Source organism: Alternaria infectoria (assembly GCF_024043175.1).
Source record: "Alternaria infectoria strain BMP 0036 chromosome Unknown scaffold_36, whole genome shotgun sequence".
In the NCBI taxonomy this organism is placed as follows: domain Eukaryota; kingdom Fungi; phylum Ascomycota; class Dothideomycetes; order Pleosporales; family Pleosporaceae; genus Alternaria; species Alternaria infectoria.
Window position 1 is genome coordinate 177,981 of NW_026250725.1, and position 18,081 is coordinate 196,061.

The following is an 18,081-nucleotide window of genomic DNA, read 5'->3' on the forward strand; positions in this document are numbered from 1 at the left end:
CCTCGACGCGCCTACCTTCACTTTTACTTTCACCATCACAACGATGTAGACGGTCTACAATAAATGCTAGCTACGGCTGGGCACATCACAGTCACCTGTGCTTGACATAAAGCGGACGAAACTCTGACATTAGTTCATCGCCTTGATCAATTTGGTAGCAAGGCTGAAGGTCAGCCTTGCCAACACCATGTACTTGATCATGCACGCATTCTATTCGCTCAGAATGAGCTAGGTCAGCTGTGCTTATGCATATGAACCCATTCCCCGCTGCTGCTATCCATCTTTCTTATCACAACACCTCAAATGGCGGAGGTGGTCGGCGCCGTCGCCGCTGTCGTCCAGTTCGTGGACGTAGCTCTACGCCTATCGTCCTGTCTCGAACGCTTCTGCTCAGATGTGCGCAATGTGCCGCGGCGTTTTGTTCAGCTGCAGACCGACCTACGTCAGCAAATCGAGATCGCCCAACAGGTCCAGAATCACCGCTTGCCTGGTTTCGCGACGGCAGTAGCGTCCTCGACGTTTGACACGCCTCTAGCTGAGTACATTGATCTCACTGAGGAATTGTGTAAGACGCTGGAAGTTCTGCTCGGCCGTCAGAATGACGGTGTGTTGCGACGAGGCTGGGATGCTATTTGCTCGGTCCGTAAGAAGGAAGAAGTGGCAAGCATATGTGATCGACTCGAACAGAAGAAGAGCACTCTTAACTTATGGCTGGAGGCAGCGAATCTGTAAGTGGATTTCCAAGGAGACTGAAGCTGGCCACCCGGCCTGGAGAAGACCACTGTATTGACTAGCGTACAGCAAGCTCGCATCAAGTATCGCGGCGACTGCAGACCAGACGCGGCTTGATGTTAGCGATACCCTGACGCTCGTCAAGACGGTCAATAATACGTCGAACAACATCGCGACAAACACAGGACAGCTACTTCCTCACATCGAACAAGTCCATCGTACCCTCGCGACCACTTCCACCAGAACGGAACACATCTTACAAGATACCCAACGGCTCCTGGTAGACTATGAAGCGGACATGACATCACGGCAATCAAGTCGACAGATCACAGAAATGACTTTGGCAAATACAGAGCAGATCATCGCGGCCATCGAAAAATTGACTATGGGCCCTGACAAACACAGCCCACATGTGAACTCTGGCTACGCTACGGACCACATCCATGTCGGATCCTCGGTATACCAACCCGTCCATCGAAGCATAGTAAACCTTGGTCGTAGACCTCAAAGATGCAAATGTCGTACTGTCGGTACTGCGCGTCGCTGGCAGCCATTGTCAATACTTCGATTCACCCGGACTTTTCGAACCCAACACTTCTCATACTGTCCGGATCACCGAAGTTCGGAGCAAAGTCTCGAGATAACCATGCAGATTGTTCCTCCGTCATGGCTTCTATATCATACCATCGACTTCGGTGCCAAAGTGAGGAACTGGTCAACTATAAACAGCTTCTCGATTAGCCCAATCGTAGTTGGTACGAGCCGACTTGTGGATTCGAGGACGTCGCCAGCGTTTCGTGCGATTGCGAACAGTCTGAAGGAGGTCCGTGAGCTTCAAGGGGCTGGGCGGTACGTTGGCAAGCGTCAAATTTTGACCCAACTCCACATCACTCTCCAACGGATGTTCGACAACGCTGAAGCCTCGGCTCTGGATGTGGACAGCGACGGTCGTACCGTCTTGAATGTAAGCATATGCAGCTGTATGGCAGAGCTGTATTCTAATGAGCATTCGGTAGGAGACAGTTCATCTTTTCGTCGCAGATCTTGACTCAGCTTGCGTCGCGGAATACGCAGCTCTCTTTCAAGGTTTGGTAGACAGGGGGGCCGATCCCAACGTGATTAGAGACCTTGAACCCGACCAGACATTCGAGGCTTTGACGCATCATGGGGGCACCACATGTGATCAGCTCATGGACCCAATGTTGTTCTACCTGGGTGTCGAATCTACCATAATTCCAGGACTTCGGACCATACTAGAATTGTTCGTAAAGGCCGAAGGACATACTTCGAAACCCTTTTTCGGTGATAGTCGTCCAGGTTATCGATGCATCAGTTTTCGTGACGATGTCACACAGCTGAACATCTTTGAGGATCAAATCGATAGTAAGTGTCTTGGTTCATTCGTTGCAAAATGCTCCTGACGTCTTATTTTAGTCATGGATCTCGGGGATCTTGTGCCAATCATCTTGCAGCGACAAGAGAAGCATTTCCACCATATAATCAAAAGGACTAAGCTATCGATTTTGAATCGTAAATCACCGATCAACGGGCTTGCTCCGATTCATTTCGCTGTCTTATGGCCAACCGGACTGAAGATGTTAATGGAAAGAGGTGTGGATATCAACATTGAAGACAATCATGGCCGGCGACCTGTACATCTTGCCGTGGCTCTAGGAATCTTCGATTCTGTCCAATATCTGCTCGACGCGGACTGCGGAATCTTTACCCCAGCACAAGACTACAGCCTGCTGCAATACGCTTTGAAGTTGAGTGACGATCACAAAAGATCACAGATTTCACTTGAACTCATCCAGGCGTTTTGTGATCGTCATACGCGTATCAGGGATCTAGCTGAGTCATGTCTACCAACCTCTATCTTCTCTAGGCTCGGGTTGGTGCAGCTTGAGTTACAGGAACAGCTTGCGCCATCCATCACCGAAAGGCTTCTGTCACATGGGATTCATGTTCCTCCGGCTCTTGAGCTCGATGGAAAGGGACTCTATAACTCTTTTACAACCACTGGTGAAGAGGTCCAAATGACTTCAGATACAGCAGATGCACTGTGGTCTCTAGGTTTTCACGATATCGACAAACCCAACGAGAATGGGTGGACTCCGTTCCTGCAAAGCTGGTTCAGCCATAACTATGGGATGATAAATTGGTTGATACAAAGAGGTGCACGGTTAGACTCAAAACATGAGACGAGTCCTTTAACAGCCCTCCATCTTCACGCGAAGCGTATGAGCGTTACAAGGCCACCCTACACCTGGAGCGAGGACACATCAGCCATGAAGGCACACTGTTTCGAAATGGCACAGGAGGCATTTGGTGTGCCATACGACGACTGCACATGCGCATGCTCACCGAAAGGGTGTACACCTGTTAAGTTCTTGCTCGAAGATGGAGACGAATGGTATAATCCCTCATGGAAAGACCGCATTCGGAGTTATATCGAAGTTTCAAACCCACCGAAGCCTCAACTAGACCAGTACATATACCTTCTCACAAGACTAGTTCTTTTCGATTTCTTGGGTGGTGAGCATACTTGCTGTTCTCTTCGGCACAGACATTTGTTTTCGAGTGGGCTTCACAGACCTCCAAAGAAGAAGACGACATGGCGCAAAAGGCTCTATAATCCCACAGATCATGAAGATGAACACTTCCAATACGGCTGGGCCCATATGCAATGCTGCGCGAATGGCCTGGCAGTACCGCGGGCTAAAGTCCTGGAAGATTTACATGATCCCGAAGTTTTCAGCGCTACGTTTGACTCCGCGCTGTCACACTACGACGAGATGGATCGGCCTGATACGATACCAGCGGAGGGACAAGTTTTCGCGTACATCAACTGGATTCTGGAGGAAGGATATTTGGACATCGATGTTTCTGACGGTTGTGAACATAGCAGTGCGATAAGAAAAAAGTTTCCCATAATTAGGTAATGCTTGTTATTTACTTGTCATCATTAGGTGTTTTTCTATGTTTAAAATCCATAATACAAGCCCCCTGGACCCGAACTTCTCTGGGTGACACATTCTCGCTAGCTGTTGCTATCAAGCTCACAGCACTCACTACAATCACATATCAAGGGGGGCCGCCACTTCTGAATACACTTTCGGAATGGTCCGCCGATGGTCACCGGGCAAACAATACCGTTCAATCCGTAGAATCTGTGAGCTCCGCTTCATTATATGCCTTCTTGTAGATATGCTAACATCTACATCGATTCTTCTCGATCTCGGCAAGGCAGACAGCCCTCGTCAACCCACCGCCAGTCGTCGTACTATCACCACCAGAATATCCGAGGACGTCCCACGGGATCTCCACCGCAGAGATATCACATTCGCATTCAGTCAATTTGCGTCACATTACAAAGGTCACAGTAATCACCCACGAAACCTCGCTACTGGCCCCGCACCTCTACGAACCACCCGCACGAACCACTTGGACGAAGACCGATAATGCTGGGCGTGGTCGAGGGACGCATCATTGGAATGCAATTGGGAACTGAGATTGGCGGGTTGCTGGGGTGTGAGAGCGGACGGTTGGAGCGATACAGACGACCAAATAACATATCGGCGTAAAGAAGGCCGGTATTAGAAACCGAAAATCGATGTCTGCTACGTCTTTGATATTGCTACGCCAGTGGTGCCTCCAATCAAAGTTGCACCTTGCCGCATACATACCATGCAAAGTTGATAAGTACACAGCTTCTAGTATAACGTGTACTTTAACGTGTACGTTGCGCACCTATTACATCGTTAAATAGACTCTAAGAATTACAATCTCTCTTATTTAATAAAAAGTACCTTTACGTATATAGTAGTTATATAATTTAGAAATTATAAGTAGCTTATTTTACTTTATATTATTATAGTACTATAAATAAAATAAAAAAACTAAACTTTAGAATTATATATACTAAAGTAAGTTAACTATAAAAAAATATAAAATACATACTTTAGCGTTTTTATTACTTATATAACTTATATAACTATATTAGTATTTTAAATTTTTATATTTTAAGCTACTTTTTAGAGCGCTATAATAGCGTTTTATAAAGTACTAGTACTAACTTTTAGTATCTCTACTTTCTCTACTATACCTAGTACTTTAAAAAGTATTAAAAATTTAAGTTAAATATATAGTAAGTTTAAGAACGCTAGTAGTATTAGTTAACACGTATAGTAGATCTAAGAGAACCTTATCTACTACAGCTATTTGCGAAGTATGTAGTGTTACTATTCACATTGTTAAATAGAGAGGGAGAATTCCTTGGCAGACACGTACAGCCTGGGTAGAATAGCCTAGAAGATACGTGAATGGTATCTCGTGCCCCTAACGTCCTCTCATGACGCGGTCTTGGTTGGCGCGTGGCCGTGTGCACTAGAGTTCGCCATCCCAGGCTCCAAACAAAGCCTCCTCAACCTCCTCCTTGTGTTCAGAGAAATAATGCCCGACGAGAGATGCTACTTTTTTCGCTACTTCTTTTTGCGTAGAACAGCTCCCTCCTTGCGGGAGACAATACTACGACGGTATCAGTATATCATACAAAAGGAACCTTTGCAAACCAAAACATACCTTTGCAGCTGGTGCAGCCTTGACCACCGCCTTGACTTGCGGCGCGCCGGCAGCGAGTACGTCGGAGAGAAACCCCAGGATATATACTGCCGCGACAGTGAAGATGAGGAGCTTGATGGTCAGGAAGAAGAGGTCTATCTTCATTTTCCTCGTGTCTTCGTCGGATTCTGCCCCGATCCTGGCGAGTTCTCCGTCGTTCTTCAGGGCCTCGAGGTCCAGTTCGAATTGTTGTTGTGGTGTTCGCATGCTGGTAGCTGGAACACGCCATGATAGCTTCGGGGTTGAGAATCTAGTATAGGCCGGGAGGGTGTCCTTTTCGTTGTCCATGGCTGTATGTGCTGTGGATTTATCTGCTTGGTAGAATGGGTGATAGACGAAAAATCTGTGTGAAAGTCTGAGAGCGGTATGAAGAAAAGGGTGATGGAATGAGAATGCGAGTGATTTTAACGAGGAGGTGCGCGGCTGCGCCTCGTATAAAACCGTGGTAGACGTTCGCACTAAGCCACAGCCCGTACGTTCTAGATACCTGGCCACTGTTATTCGCTCAAGTAGATTCTGGTAGCCCAATAAGAAACTGACTCAAATTCATGGGGCCTGGAAAGCCAGACTTCTAAGGTTGCGCCACAGCGAACCGCTGGCCGCGAGACATACTCCAACTTACTCCAAAATGTCCACCCAGGCAGCCACATGCTTTGATTCTCCTGTACGATCTTACTCATCGTCACTGGAGTTCTCGTCCGCAGATGTGAAAGGAAACTCGGCGCCCTCATCCACCTGCGACTCGGAGACATCTACGACCTCCGCTCTCAAGGACTCTCCAGACCTGCGATGGCGCTTCAGCTGTACCCAAGCGAGCGCGTCCAAGTCGACATACTCTTGAAGTGGGTTTGTCTCAACAGTATTGGCCATGTGGTAGCTATAATACAGTTAGTCCAACACTTCGAGAAAAGCGAGTTCTCATCGTACACGAAGCCATGGCCTATCGGTGGAGAGAAGTCGTAGACGATGGTGCATCCAGCGGTTGCCTTGACCAGAGCCCTGAGCTCAGCCGCTTTCGCGCTGCTCGCGGGACCGTTTGAGATCAGATCTGTAATATGCGCCGGCCTTGGGATAGTCAGAGAGCGATCTCTTCCTCGGACCACGACCTATCAAGTTTAGTATGCGGTAAGCGGTGAAGTGTAAGATACATCCTTACAGTCCAGACATAGTGGTCTTGGGGTACTGCGGGCATGATATTGTAGCTGGTGTTGGGATACTCGGCGTCGGGAGCGGCTGAGTTTGGAGGTAGTTGCTTCTGATGTGGATTTGATTCGCTGTTGGGTAGTAGAGTTGAGAAGTCAAGATTACTTGGTCAAAATGATATCTTGTCTCTGGCCGTTTGCGCAGATGCGGAGCCCGGCGTAGGCAGCGAGCATTCTACCTGCCTTTACCTCGCGCTTTGCGGTGTGACTACGAATAGGTCTTGTTCGCATAGAGCGACACATAGACGAGTGTAATGCGATTCATGACATGTGTCATTCGACAAGCGTGTCTCATTTTCTGCTCTATGGCTCGCCCTGTGTAGCTCAATTGAACCATCTCAAACCAAACCCCCCCGTGGTGACTGCATAAGAGCTTTTGCAGTCGTGGATAGAGCTTGTCGCCCCTTGTAGCTGCCAGGGTGACCGTTCGGGGTGCTCGCGCCATGAGCAGTGGAAGCAGCGCTGACCTTAGCCACACCGAGCTATACTACGTACTCAAGGTGCCAAGAGAAGCGAAAAGTCATGGAGGCCGCGAAGTCGGCGATGAGAATGGTGATGGAAGAAAAAAGGGTGTGTCGCTTGCAGTTGCCGTGCAATGAGCCGTTCAGCTACCCCGGATTCATTGCGCCAACGATGACGCTTCGGTCGATCTTCACCCCGCATGTCGATTTATCCTCCAACACGAACCCACTAAACCACGCGCAGCCCGCGTCACATGCACACCCGTTGCATCAGCATATTACTACGACTAAATGATAGCCCAATTGACGAATCATATGTGCTGTCAGGTCGCCGTGAGGTGTTGATCTCTACAGCGGGCCGACATTCCTGCACGGTTGTCGGCAACCGTCCCTCGGCTAGGTGGTAAGGGTGTGCTTTGGTGTGTCTTCGTCGCATGACGGACGTTGGACGACGTACATGGCGCGAGCTATCCCGGTAAATGCTTGGGAGTACGGGCAAGCTTCATATAAGTGGAAGCTTGGGGCCCCGCAGTGTTGCTTGTCGTCTCTTGTCGCTGCGCCCTCACCTTGACCACATTCCAGCTTGACGCCATCGCATTGCCTACGTCGAATCGATAATCGCATAGTTCGCTCGACGCGCACGACAATGGCCGACGACCGAAAACCTTCGATCGAGCATATCTCGGATGACAAGATCGCGCCTAGTACTCTGGAAGCAGGAAATGGGGTCGTCGATGGGCATCGCAAGCTGGTCCCACCGCCGTTGGTGGCTGCTATGAGTGCCGAGGAAAGGATTGAAGCAGAGAAGAGGATGCGACGGAAGATCGATACGAGATTGTTGCCGATGATTATCCTGATGTATATCATGAGTATGTCTTGATAGATGGCCGCGGGTGGGCAGCGCTAATAATGCTCAGATTACCTCGATAGGAACAATATCGCTGCCGTTCGCCTAGCAGGTCTTCAAGACGAGCTGGAACTCACGAGTGTGCAGTATCAAGTATGTCATTGCTGAAATCAACAGCAAGTCTCTCACTAACTTGAATAGACCACCGTCTCCATCCTGTTCGTCGGCTATATCCTCATGCAGATCCCGTCAAATTTGTTCCTCAACAAGACAGGAAAACCAGCCATATACCTCCCAACGTGCATGATCATTTGGGGTATCATATCGGGCGCTACCGCGGCATGCCAGAACTTCGCAGGACTGGTGGTGTGCCGTTTCTTCCTGGGATTCATCGAAGCCGCATACTTCCCAGGATGTCTGTTCTACCTCAGCGCTTGGTATACGAGGAAAGAGCTGGGTTTGAGAACGGCGGTTCTTTACTCTGGAAGTTTGATCTCGGGAGCCTTCGGTGGGCTCATCACCGCGGGGATCACAAGTAATATGGATGGCACGCAGGGCTTGAGAGCGTGGCGTTGGGTGTTCATAATCGAGGTAAGTATCGCACGCGCGAAGCCGGGAGTCTGGAATGTTAGCTGATTCTTCAGGGTATCATTACCGTCGCAATTGCCTTTGGCGCCTTCTGGATCCTACCCAACTTCCCTCGAACAACTTCCTGGCTCACAGAGGAAGAACGCCAACTCGCCGTCTACAGGCTCCAGGAAGACGTTGGCGAAGACGACTGGGTCTCGGCAGAGTCGCAAACCTTCTTCCACGGCCTAAAGCTTGCGTTACTCGATATCAAGACTTGGGTGCTTACAATCATGCTTCTAGCGAACGTATCCTCGGCCAGTGTTACCAACTTCTTCCCAACAGTGGTCAAGACGCTAGGATACCCGAACATCGAGACACTTCTGTTAACAGCGCCACCTTATGTTCTCGCAGTCATCACCACCTACCTCAACGCCTGGCATGCCGACCGCACCGGCGAACGATTCCTCCACATCGTCCTCCCTCTCTGCGTCGGCGTAGCAGCCTTCATCCTTGCCGCCGCTACGACTGCAACAGCACCTCGCTACGTTGCCATGATGCTAATGGTACCTGGTGTATACACTGGATATGTCGTAGCTCTGGCCTGGATCTCCAACTCTTTGCCTCGTCCGCCAGCGAAGAGGGCGGCTGCACTGGCTTTCATCAACGCGATCAGTAATACGAGTTCGATTTATGCAAGCTACATGTATCCTCAGCCAAAGAGTGGTCCGGCGGATTTGACGGTTCCCCTGAGTGTGGATTGCGCAACTGCAGCACTGGCCATTATCATGGCGGTCATTATGCGCATTATACTGGGGCGGCTGAACAAGAAACTTGCTCGTGGAGAACACGTTGAAGGCGCAATCAACGCTGTCCCTGGGGTTGGTGCCGAGAGAGGTTTCAGATTCTTGATCTAGAGACTTGGAAACTGGAGATTGTAGGGTATTGAGTTGGATATAGAGACGATTAGCAGGATTGTGCTTCGATTGATCCACCTGTTTTACTTCTTTGCCACCCCCTTCTCCTGTCGCCTCACTGGATGACGACGCGTAGAGGTGCTGAGACAATAGTTCCCCTCTTCAAATTGCTTTTCCTCGGTGTCTCAACCAGAACTACTCGTGATACATGTGTGAAGGCTGGTGAGTGGCTGGATGCTGAGTTGGCGAGATACTGGAAGGTTCCATTTCGTCATCGGCCCGAACAAGGCTTAGCGTCTATCGCGAGCTTTGGCCACCCAGGCAGCGCGTCGCGCGACGACTCACCACGTTTTATCGCAGCGCATCCCAGCAGCACATCATCCGTCGAGGATTCAGCAGCACATTCGTACGACACATCACTATCGGCCCGCTTCACCAGAGTTGCCAATACACCTTTCACTGCCGGGGACCATAGAGTGAACGCCTCGCGATAGCTAGCGTCACACTCTGTTAGCGCTCTGTGCACACACGATGCACCTCCACGCGACCACAGGAACAGCGCCGATTATTCAACGCAGACCTTGATCACTTTCGCGTCGGGAATCGCACAACACCAATCACTTCGATACTGTGTAACTTTCGAAGGACCAATCAATACCATCATTCAAGGCAACCACGCGTTGTCAGCTGACGCCACCCGCATATCTTCTGCAAACTTCAAAAGTCCAACTTGGAGATCAACCTCATTATGGATTTTTCGAACAGTGCCTTTAGGGCCATGCCAAACTCTAAAGTCTCCGACGACACCATGTCTCATGCAAATCTCGTAATGGCATGTCGATGGGGCTGGACGAGCACCCCGGACGAAGGAGCAAACAACCCCTTCGCCTCTTCATCTACCTCGCAACAAATACCCGCCTCTACGTTCAACAACATCCGGACCAAGCGTTTTGCGCCGTGCCAAGGTCGTCTCTATCACCAGCTACTCTGCTCTCACCGCATCCGGACGGATCTTGTCGAAGATTGTGGCGAAAACTGCATCGATCCGTATGGCGACACGGTTGACGCTGCCTTTGTATGTAACGAATGCATTCAAGTCGAAGCAGCGAAGATTTGGGAACAACGGCAAGCGGCGCACAACGCGACCTACCCTCCTATGGGACAAATGAGTAAAGAGCAGTACGAGCAGTGGTATGCCGAGCACCGACAGCTCGAAGCAGAGTTCTCGCGCGACCAGCGAGTATACGAGTTGGAAATTAAAGCAAAAACACGACCGAGCAACATTTGCTCTGCCCTGGAAGCTAGCAAAGAGGAGATGGACTTTGCGACCGAGCTTGACACATTATCTCTTTCTTTGATGGCGTCAAATAACTCAAACGCCGAGCAAGCACAATACCAGCCTCAGGGACGTACCCGAACGAGCTTGGCGACAGATCCTGATGAGCAGCTCCATTGGAACTTGAACACGCTTGCTTTGGATCGCGGGGCATGTGGTATTGAGTACTCGCAGCCGAGTAGTGGAGTGTCTCCAACACGGCAACTGGACCCGGAGCAGTTGTGGAGGAAGCCACGGAATTAAGATTCTACACACTATTGTCAGTCTGGCGTACATGTTGTGTTGATTAGCGATTGCATAAGTTTGGCGTCTGGAAAACTCCGCGCATGTGGAAGCGTTTGTGTAAGACCTTCGTGTAAGCAATAAATGTCTTGTCTAGCAACTCTGCTATCTGAATGGACCATCTATACCTCGTTTTCCAGTGGTGTGCATGAATCTGCGGAGCGACACGAAGAATGTGGTTCGATGTGGGGCATAGTGATGTGTCAAAGCATTAGCACGACGCACACTGCCCCTCATGCGAAGGAAGCACATATTCAATGGAACAACTGCTCGGCTTGTCCTTGTTAGGGCGCTCTGCTTCAAAGAGATCGGCTTCGAAGCTGCTGCTGCGCGCAACTAACTGAGAATATAAACGTTGCGTTTGGAAAGTTCTCTATCGAAATCTATTCGGAGCCTTGGCGCAATGGTAGCGCGTTGGTTTTCGGTCAGAAAGCATAAACACCAAAGGTACACTTCACCAATCACCTCTCATCTCAGCAGCATCTAACAGCAAGTCAGGTTGTGGGTTCGATCCCCATGGGCTTCGTCTTCTTTTTGGCTTTTCAATAATTTGCCGGCATTGGGAGATCACGCATGAAGTTTAGAACAAGCCGAGAAGGGAATTTGACGAGCCGCCGAGTGATCCCCACAACCAGCAATAAGAGTGTGAGTGCAACCTGGCTACGTACCTCGCTGCCCCCGCGCCGCGGCTGAATACCTTCGATTTTTTTTTTGGATTTTTGTTGTGCCTTGGAAGAGCAAGACCGCTAGACGTTGACGATGCTGGCCTGACGGACTCGTTGCAGCATTACCCCGCAATCGGCCTTCCAACGGCAGATCAACTGCGCAGACAGCCTCACTCTTGCTGGGTCAAATCTTCATCGTGTTCTATACTACTCTGGCTATCTCTACTTCAATAGTTCCTCTACCACTTCTCCAACATCGGCCTCACATCAACCTCATTAACCCAGCCCCTTCGTCCTTGAGTGTGTAGCCCCCAGTAAACCTCTGCAATATCCTCACTCCCAATACTCGCCTCTTCCGGTTTTCCCTCAATGTATTTCTTCGTAAGCTCGATATCGATCACACCATCAATGACCGCGTGCGCGACGTGTACACCTTGCGGACCGAACTCCTTAGCAAGGCTCGTAGATAGGGCACGTAAAGCAAATTTCCCGGTCGAGAAAGAGGACATTTGGGCGTTTGACTTCACGCTGGCCGTGGCGCCCGTGAAGATAAGGGTTGGTGGGTAGGTGCCGCTGGGTGGGTTTGGTTGGACGTGGGTGAGAAGGAGCGGGATTGCGTTTTGGGCGATGTGGAATGCTCCTTTTCTACACGATTGAGATCTGTTAGTATAGTGTACATGTGGACATTGGAATGACATAGACTCCGTCCAGGACAACGTACACGCTAACCTCCCACCCCATTCCAAACTCCTCCGTCGTCAATTCCAGAAATGGCTTCCTAGATGGTCTCGCACTTGCGTTAAAGATCATCGCTGCGACAGGCGCCCCGCCATGGACTTCTTTGATCTTCGCAAACGCTTTCTTGACACTCTCTTCGCTGCTGACGTCTGTGGAGATGCCGAAAGCCTCACCACCGGACTTGTTTATTTCCTCGGCAAGAGCATCGAAGTTTGAGGGGTTTCGGGCTAGTAGAACGACGGGGTAGGATTTCGCGAAGCGGCGAGCAAGGGATGCGCCGGTGCCTGAGCCGACACCCGCGATAATGGCGATGGGCTTGTTGGTCATGGCTGTTGCGCTTTCGATGTCTGTATCGTGAGACTGGGATAGAAGCTGTTTGTAAGATGGGTCGTCTCGTTTCTGTTTGTAATAAGAAAATATGGATTTGTGTTCCATATGAGCAAGGACGGCTGAGGCTATGGAAGGTACGTTGGATAGCTACCGGGCAGCTTCAATGTTTCGTAAGCATCAGGATGTGGAAGAAGTTTAAAGTGAATTCGATCAGTAATCCGGGATACTCTATACCTAGGCATTTCATAGCATCATGTTGGTAAGCGCTAGCTTCGATTCTGTGTACCGTGTTACTCAGCAGAATCCTATCTAGGTAATGGGTCATTCTGTGGAGTAAAGCGTAAAGCGTGAGGTACGGAGGGAGTTCAGACCGTTTACGGCCGTAAGTTATGCCCATTCAATCTCCCGAGGTCATGTTAGTCGTATCAGTCGTCACGCTGTTAGAGGTGTTCGATGGTGTCTACGTCAGTCGCTGACCCCTCCCTGACGATCATCGCCTAGCTGCGTGCTAGCGATGGGAGTAGTAGAGATCTAGATACTGGACTTTCTCGTGTGTTAGTAGACAGCGGTGTTTGCTGGGCGACTAGACTTGCGATCCGTCTGGTGCATGTTGTAAGTCAAAGCGATGTAGGTCTACCCAGGTTTCCGTCCGCACAGCAATGTGGCCTGTGCGTACCTGCCCATGGAGGTATGAGTCCACGCGTCTGCACGCCCCAAACATCAAACACCGCATCTTCGCGCGCTCCCCGGAACTCGAGGCAAAGAACGCGGAATTTTTGTATATCGCGTACTGTCGGCACCAGCGCATTGAGAAGACTGCACCGTTGTTGCCACCGTGCCGCACGAGGTCCTATCCTCGCAGGGACGCGTCGGTCGAAATGACGGATCGACGGATGTCGCAATAGTCGTAAACTCTCGACGACTGCAGTCCCCGCTTCTCGCATTGGAATTCGGGGTCACTCGACATGTGCATTCGGACGCGATCACTAGTCAACATGTACCCATCAGAACGGTCCAAACCTTCCCTCTCCTGGTGAGTATATAAATTGTCGCTTTCCCACAGCACCAAGATACCATACACAACTTTTCCAATATCTACCAATGGCTTCTTTTGTATACAACAGCGCTTTTCAGTGCTGCGTACCCAATCCTCTGACCCCTCGAGGAGAAGGAGAGATACCTACCCCAGAAGAAGAAGCATTAGCTTGCAAGATTAACCGCGCTCTGGCGTCTGGACCCATATCCATCACCAAGAATGCCACCATCGCCGATTGGAGCCACTGGGGCCCCGATCGGAAACTAGTCATACTACGAGAGGGAACAAACCACTGGACAGCCTTCCCTGGAAACGAGAACACAGTCGGCAATGTCCCGATGTGCGCCGACCCCATGGGTCTCCAATGGATCCAAGATGCCTATGCCGCTAAGCCGGCACCCACGAACACTGCGCCAGGTCTCATATACATGTTGTGCGGAGCAAATCAGCACACTACCACGAATCCGGCAGACCGAACGAGCCCAGCTATTCCCATCGGGCCGCACTATATGATTTTATGGCCTTTCGAAGCTGAACGTGATGGGTTTCCGGATACGATTCGCGACCAGGGCGCCTGGGTCATGTTCGACAAAACGCCGTACGCTCATTTGCACGTTTGTGGTACACCCTGGGCGGGGAAGGAGTACGATAGGGAGAAGACGAAGGCGAACTGGGATCTACGTTACGAGGATAGGACTTGATGATGATTTTGTCGCGTTAAACTTTTAACGAATGAGCGATAAGAGCTGGTCGCCGACGAAGCTAGCCGTCGTTGATGAGATCGATGTTGATGGAGGCAATGTATGCCGTGACGGAGTTGTTATATATTTAATAGCAAAGAATACCTGAAATCAAGATGGCGCGGTCTGAAAGCCCAGGCATTAGACTCGCATCACCGTCAAGGCAGCGCTACGTCCGTCTCATGTCCAATCAACATTCTATGCGCACTCAGCATTCACAACTTTGCATTCCCGCAACCCTCTTGCTTCGATCTTCCTCTTGTAGCTGATGACCGCAGCCTTCTCAAACTTTACCTTTCCCAGGCCCACTTCGCACCAAAGGGAGTGCTCTTGGTTTTCGAAATCGTCAAGTGCGTTATAAACTCCGTCGGTACGTTCTATAGTACGGTATAGGTTTTCAGGATATAGACCTTTCGTATTCTCGGCCTTGCAGTCATCCATGAATTGGCGGTAGTTGCGGTGAAGTTCAGATGCATAGCATGTAGGACAGAGAAAGTTTGGCTCGGCATGCGTGCATATGTTGACGTCTCTGCAGTTCGGTGCGCATTTTGATGACTCTTTCAGGTGGAGAAAGGAAGCTTGGACGGTGTGGCCACACATCAGGATGTGGACAGGTAGGCCTTGGCAAGGCTCAACGCGCTCTGCGATGAAGTTAGGAGCCATGATGTTGATGATGCTCGGCTGGGAAGTCCGTGATCGGTACAGGAAGGGCTATCTGGTTTGTAGATCGTAAACTTGCGCGCGCGACTTTAAATCGACCCATTCCTGCACTGTGAAGATAGCGTAAAGGACTACTGATACATATCGTCGGGTGCCATTGTTACTTTGTTGTACAAAGCGCTGAAGGTCTCATTGACCGACGACAATCTCGCTACAATCCCATGGCTGGTGCCGTATCGTAATCTGTATAATAATAGAGCATCATCGTCGGAAGTTTGTCAAAGAGCGAAGGATGACGCGAAACGAGCGTGATGGAGTGGCCGCTGCATGGACGCGATTCGACGGGAAAGCTCTTCGGGAAATGAGAGCCTTGGAGATTGTGCTTCTTCGCACGCGATAACTAGCAGCGCATAGTCTGTGATGGATATTGGCAGCCCCGCGACTTGCGATGATGAAATCAAAGGATGATGATGGTCGTGCACAGAATCTTGGTAGACGACGGCCAGCCCAGGGCTGTGATGCACGTGCAGCCTCCTTAGGCTAAGCCTATCTCGACTTAGTGGCGGATGGACTTAAGGCTGTCAGCTGGCTGCAGTGAGCCAAGACGTCACTTTCACAGAAACAATATCGAACGCGCAACAGCAAGCACCACCTTCTAGCGTGGCTGAGCATCGTACGGTAATTGCATTGGTCTTGTCATCCTGAACCTCCTGCCTCTACTGATGTACTAGTCACCTTGATTACTATCTCTGCTTGCCATCGACCTGGCGCCAACCAAGGAATTAACGACACTAGTATAGGAGTCCTGAGTCCTTTCTCATTATCAACCTTGGTGCGCGGACGTGCTGCCCGACATATCTCGGCCATCGTCGTGTCAGCTCTTTGCATGCCAAGCTCAGCGGCGAGAGAAGGGCGGAGGAAAACGCCCACTACGCCCTGGTCTCAACACAATATCCATGAGATAGGGTGACGCAAGACATGGCAGTGCAGATTACTGGAGCTCATGTTGATGAGATATAAGAACGGTGTGTTGCGACTGTGAAGAGCATCACACATAGCTTTCGCATCCACGCCAATCGACTCAGCATACATTCTACCATCTCAACGTTCAGAAGATGCCGCTGTTCGCCGTCACATCTGTAGCCTTCGTGGCCCTTCTTCAGATGCTTCCTGCTACGGCACAAAATATGTCATATGGAGCCAACAACTTCTACCGCAGCGACAACGTCACAATGTGGCCGATCACCTTCCCCAGTCTCTACCAGATGACTGTCGCTGGCAACCTCTTTCTACCCGACAACCTCGATCGCACCATCAATGCTTCTGCCATCGTTGTTGGCCACCCAATGGGGGCTGTGAAGGAACAGTCCGCCAACCTGTACGCTACGAAGATGGCTGAGCAGGGTTTCGTCACTATCTCAGTCGACGTTTCGTATTGGGGCGGCAGTGACGGCGAGCCGCGCAATGTCGTCCATCCTGACGTCTACGCCGAGACCTTCAGCGCTGCGGTTGATTATCTAGGCCTCCAGGACTACATCGACCGCGAGCGAATTGGTGCCATTGGCATCTGCGGCAGCGGCTCATTTGTTCTGAGTGCAGCAAAAATCGACCCGCGCATAAAAGCCATCGCAACAGCAAGCATGTACGATATGGGCGCAGTAACCCGCAACGGTCTACAGCGAGCTCAGAGCCTCGAACAGCGTAAGCAGGTCATCGCGACCGCGGCGGCGCAGCGCTGGGTTGAAGCCAGTGGTGGAGAGACGGAGTACACCGGCGGAACTCCTCAGGCAGTCACCAATGAGACCGATCCAGTGGGACGCGAGTTCTACGACTTCTATCGCACGTCTCGCGGAGAGTTCACACCTGCAGGATCAGCGCCAAACCTCACCACGTACCCGACGCTTTCCAGCCAGACCAAGTTCATGAACTTCTACCCCTTCAGCGACCTCGATAGCATCTCTCCCCGTCCAGTGATGTTCATCTCCGGCGACATGGCACACTCTCGCGAGTTCAGTCAGGACGCATACGACGCTGCTGCGGAACCGAAGGAGTTGATCTGGATTCCGGGCGCCGGGCATGTGGACCTGTACGATCGCGTCGACTTGATCCCGTTCAACAGGCTCACCGCGTTCTTCCAGCAGAACCTGGGCGAGTAGATTTGAGGGAAGCTCTTCGGTGCGTGGACAAAGCAGCTTGTGATAATATTCTAAGGACCTGTGATAGATAGAGTAGCATTGCAGCAATACGAGGACTCACCCAGAAGTATCAAAATGGTTCCAGATCTTCCGCTCGTTCTGTGCAGCAAGCTTGCCCTGATGTGTACCTCGATCGAATCTAGCTTGTTGAAACAGAGCCTCGGTCTAGCGAACCCGTTTCCATGTGATGATAGCTGTGAAAGAGACGAAACTGGAATATGCGACGCGTTATCTTTCGACTTCGGAGGCCGACCGGTCCGTAAAGTCGCATATAAGAGCAATGGTACTGAAGAGCCATCACCACGGTATTGCGATGACGCGTTCGACTCTGTCTTGAAACACTTTCGTATTTCGTACATCAGTGTACAACTCTAATACCTATTGCGAAACAAGACTAGATCCTAGTCTGGGACGAGTGCGCATCTCTCGAGCTCTACTTCGTCGAAAGTTTGTTGAGATAACGCGCTGTCAGGGACATCGTTGGGGATTCGGGCCATTCGGCTAGTCATAACTTCTCTCCAGCGCGGGGCTTACTGACGAAACCGCATTAGCCCGCTCATCCCTTCCTTCTTCCGTTAATCCAAAGGGTCAACAGATGGTAAGCCGAAGGGCGGTAAGCGATTTAAGCATTTGCTTGGTGGCGCTTAAGATGGTGCCAATGTCTTTGCATATTGCTTCGTCTGCAGCCTTGCTTGCTGCTTCTCTGTCTGCGTTGCGACATTGTCTTTTCTGAGAAAACGGGCAGGCGGACGG

The 18,081-nt window shown here is 50.6% G+C and overlaps 7 protein-coding genes and 1 non-coding gene across 8 annotated transcripts; 5 read left to right on the forward strand and 3 right to left on the reverse strand.

Moving 5' to 3' along the window:
* Positions 1-5,213: 5,213 nt before the first annotated feature.
* J4E92_010457 (uncharacterized protein) lies at positions 5,214-5,559 on the reverse strand (the record flags this gene model as incomplete). The annotated part of the gene is made up of 2 exons (XM_051501795.1): positions 5,214-5,259; positions 5,294-5,559. The coding sequence occupies 2 exons, from the start codon at positions 5,557-5,559 to the stop codon at positions 5,214-5,216; spliced, it is 312 nt and encodes a 103-aa protein (XP_051348030.1).
* A 465-nt stretch (positions 5,560-6,024) lies between these two features.
* J4E92_010458 (uncharacterized protein) lies at positions 6,025-6,544 on the reverse strand (the record flags this gene model as incomplete). The annotated part of the gene is made up of 3 exons (XM_051501796.1): positions 6,025-6,229; positions 6,253-6,458; positions 6,509-6,544. The coding sequence occupies 3 exons, from the start codon at positions 6,542-6,544 to the stop codon at positions 6,025-6,027; spliced, it is 447 nt and encodes a 148-aa protein (XP_051348031.1).
* Positions 6,545-7,661: 1,117 nt separating this feature from the next.
* Positions 7,662-9,346, forward strand: J4E92_010459 (uncharacterized protein; the record flags this gene model as incomplete). Its single annotated transcript, XM_051501797.1, has 4 exons — positions 7,662-7,884; positions 7,933-8,015; positions 8,064-8,453; positions 8,507-9,346. 4 exons carry the CDS (start codon positions 7,662-7,664, stop codon positions 9,344-9,346), a joined length of 1,536 nt encoding a protein of 511 aa, XP_051348032.1.
* An 808-nt stretch (positions 9,347-10,154) lies between these two features.
* On the forward strand, positions 10,155-10,925 carry J4E92_010460 (uncharacterized protein; the record flags this gene model as incomplete). The annotated part of the gene is made up of 1 exon (XM_051501798.1): positions 10,155-10,925. One exon carries the CDS (start codon positions 10,155-10,157, stop codon positions 10,923-10,925), a length of 771 nt encoding a protein of 256 aa, XP_051348033.1.
* A 428-nt stretch (positions 10,926-11,353) lies between these two features.
* On the forward strand, positions 11,354-11,490 carry J4E92_010461. Its single transcript has one exon. It is a non-coding gene; the product is annotated as a tRNA-Arg (tRNA).
* A 378-nt stretch (positions 11,491-11,868) lies between these two features.
* On the reverse strand, positions 11,869-12,694 carry J4E92_010462 (uncharacterized protein; the record flags this gene model as incomplete). The annotated part of the gene is made up of 2 exons (XM_051501799.1): positions 11,869-12,274; positions 12,351-12,694. 2 exons carry the CDS (start codon positions 12,692-12,694, stop codon positions 11,869-11,871), a joined length of 750 nt encoding a protein of 249 aa, XP_051348034.1.
* A 1,104-nt stretch (positions 12,695-13,798) lies between these two features.
* J4E92_010463 (uncharacterized protein) lies at positions 13,799-14,434 on the forward strand (the record flags this gene model as incomplete). The annotated part of the gene is made up of 1 exon (XM_051501800.1): positions 13,799-14,434. The coding sequence occupies one exon, from the start codon at positions 13,799-13,801 to the stop codon at positions 14,432-14,434; it is 636 nt and encodes a 211-aa protein (XP_051348035.1).
* Positions 14,435-16,248: 1,814 nt separating this feature from the next.
* J4E92_010464 (uncharacterized protein) lies at positions 16,249-17,289 on the forward strand (the record flags this gene model as incomplete). Its single annotated transcript, XM_051501801.1, has 1 exon — positions 16,249-17,289. One exon carries the CDS (start codon positions 16,249-16,251, stop codon positions 17,287-17,289), a length of 1,041 nt encoding a protein of 346 aa, XP_051348036.1.
* Positions 17,290-18,081: the final 792 nt, after the last annotated feature.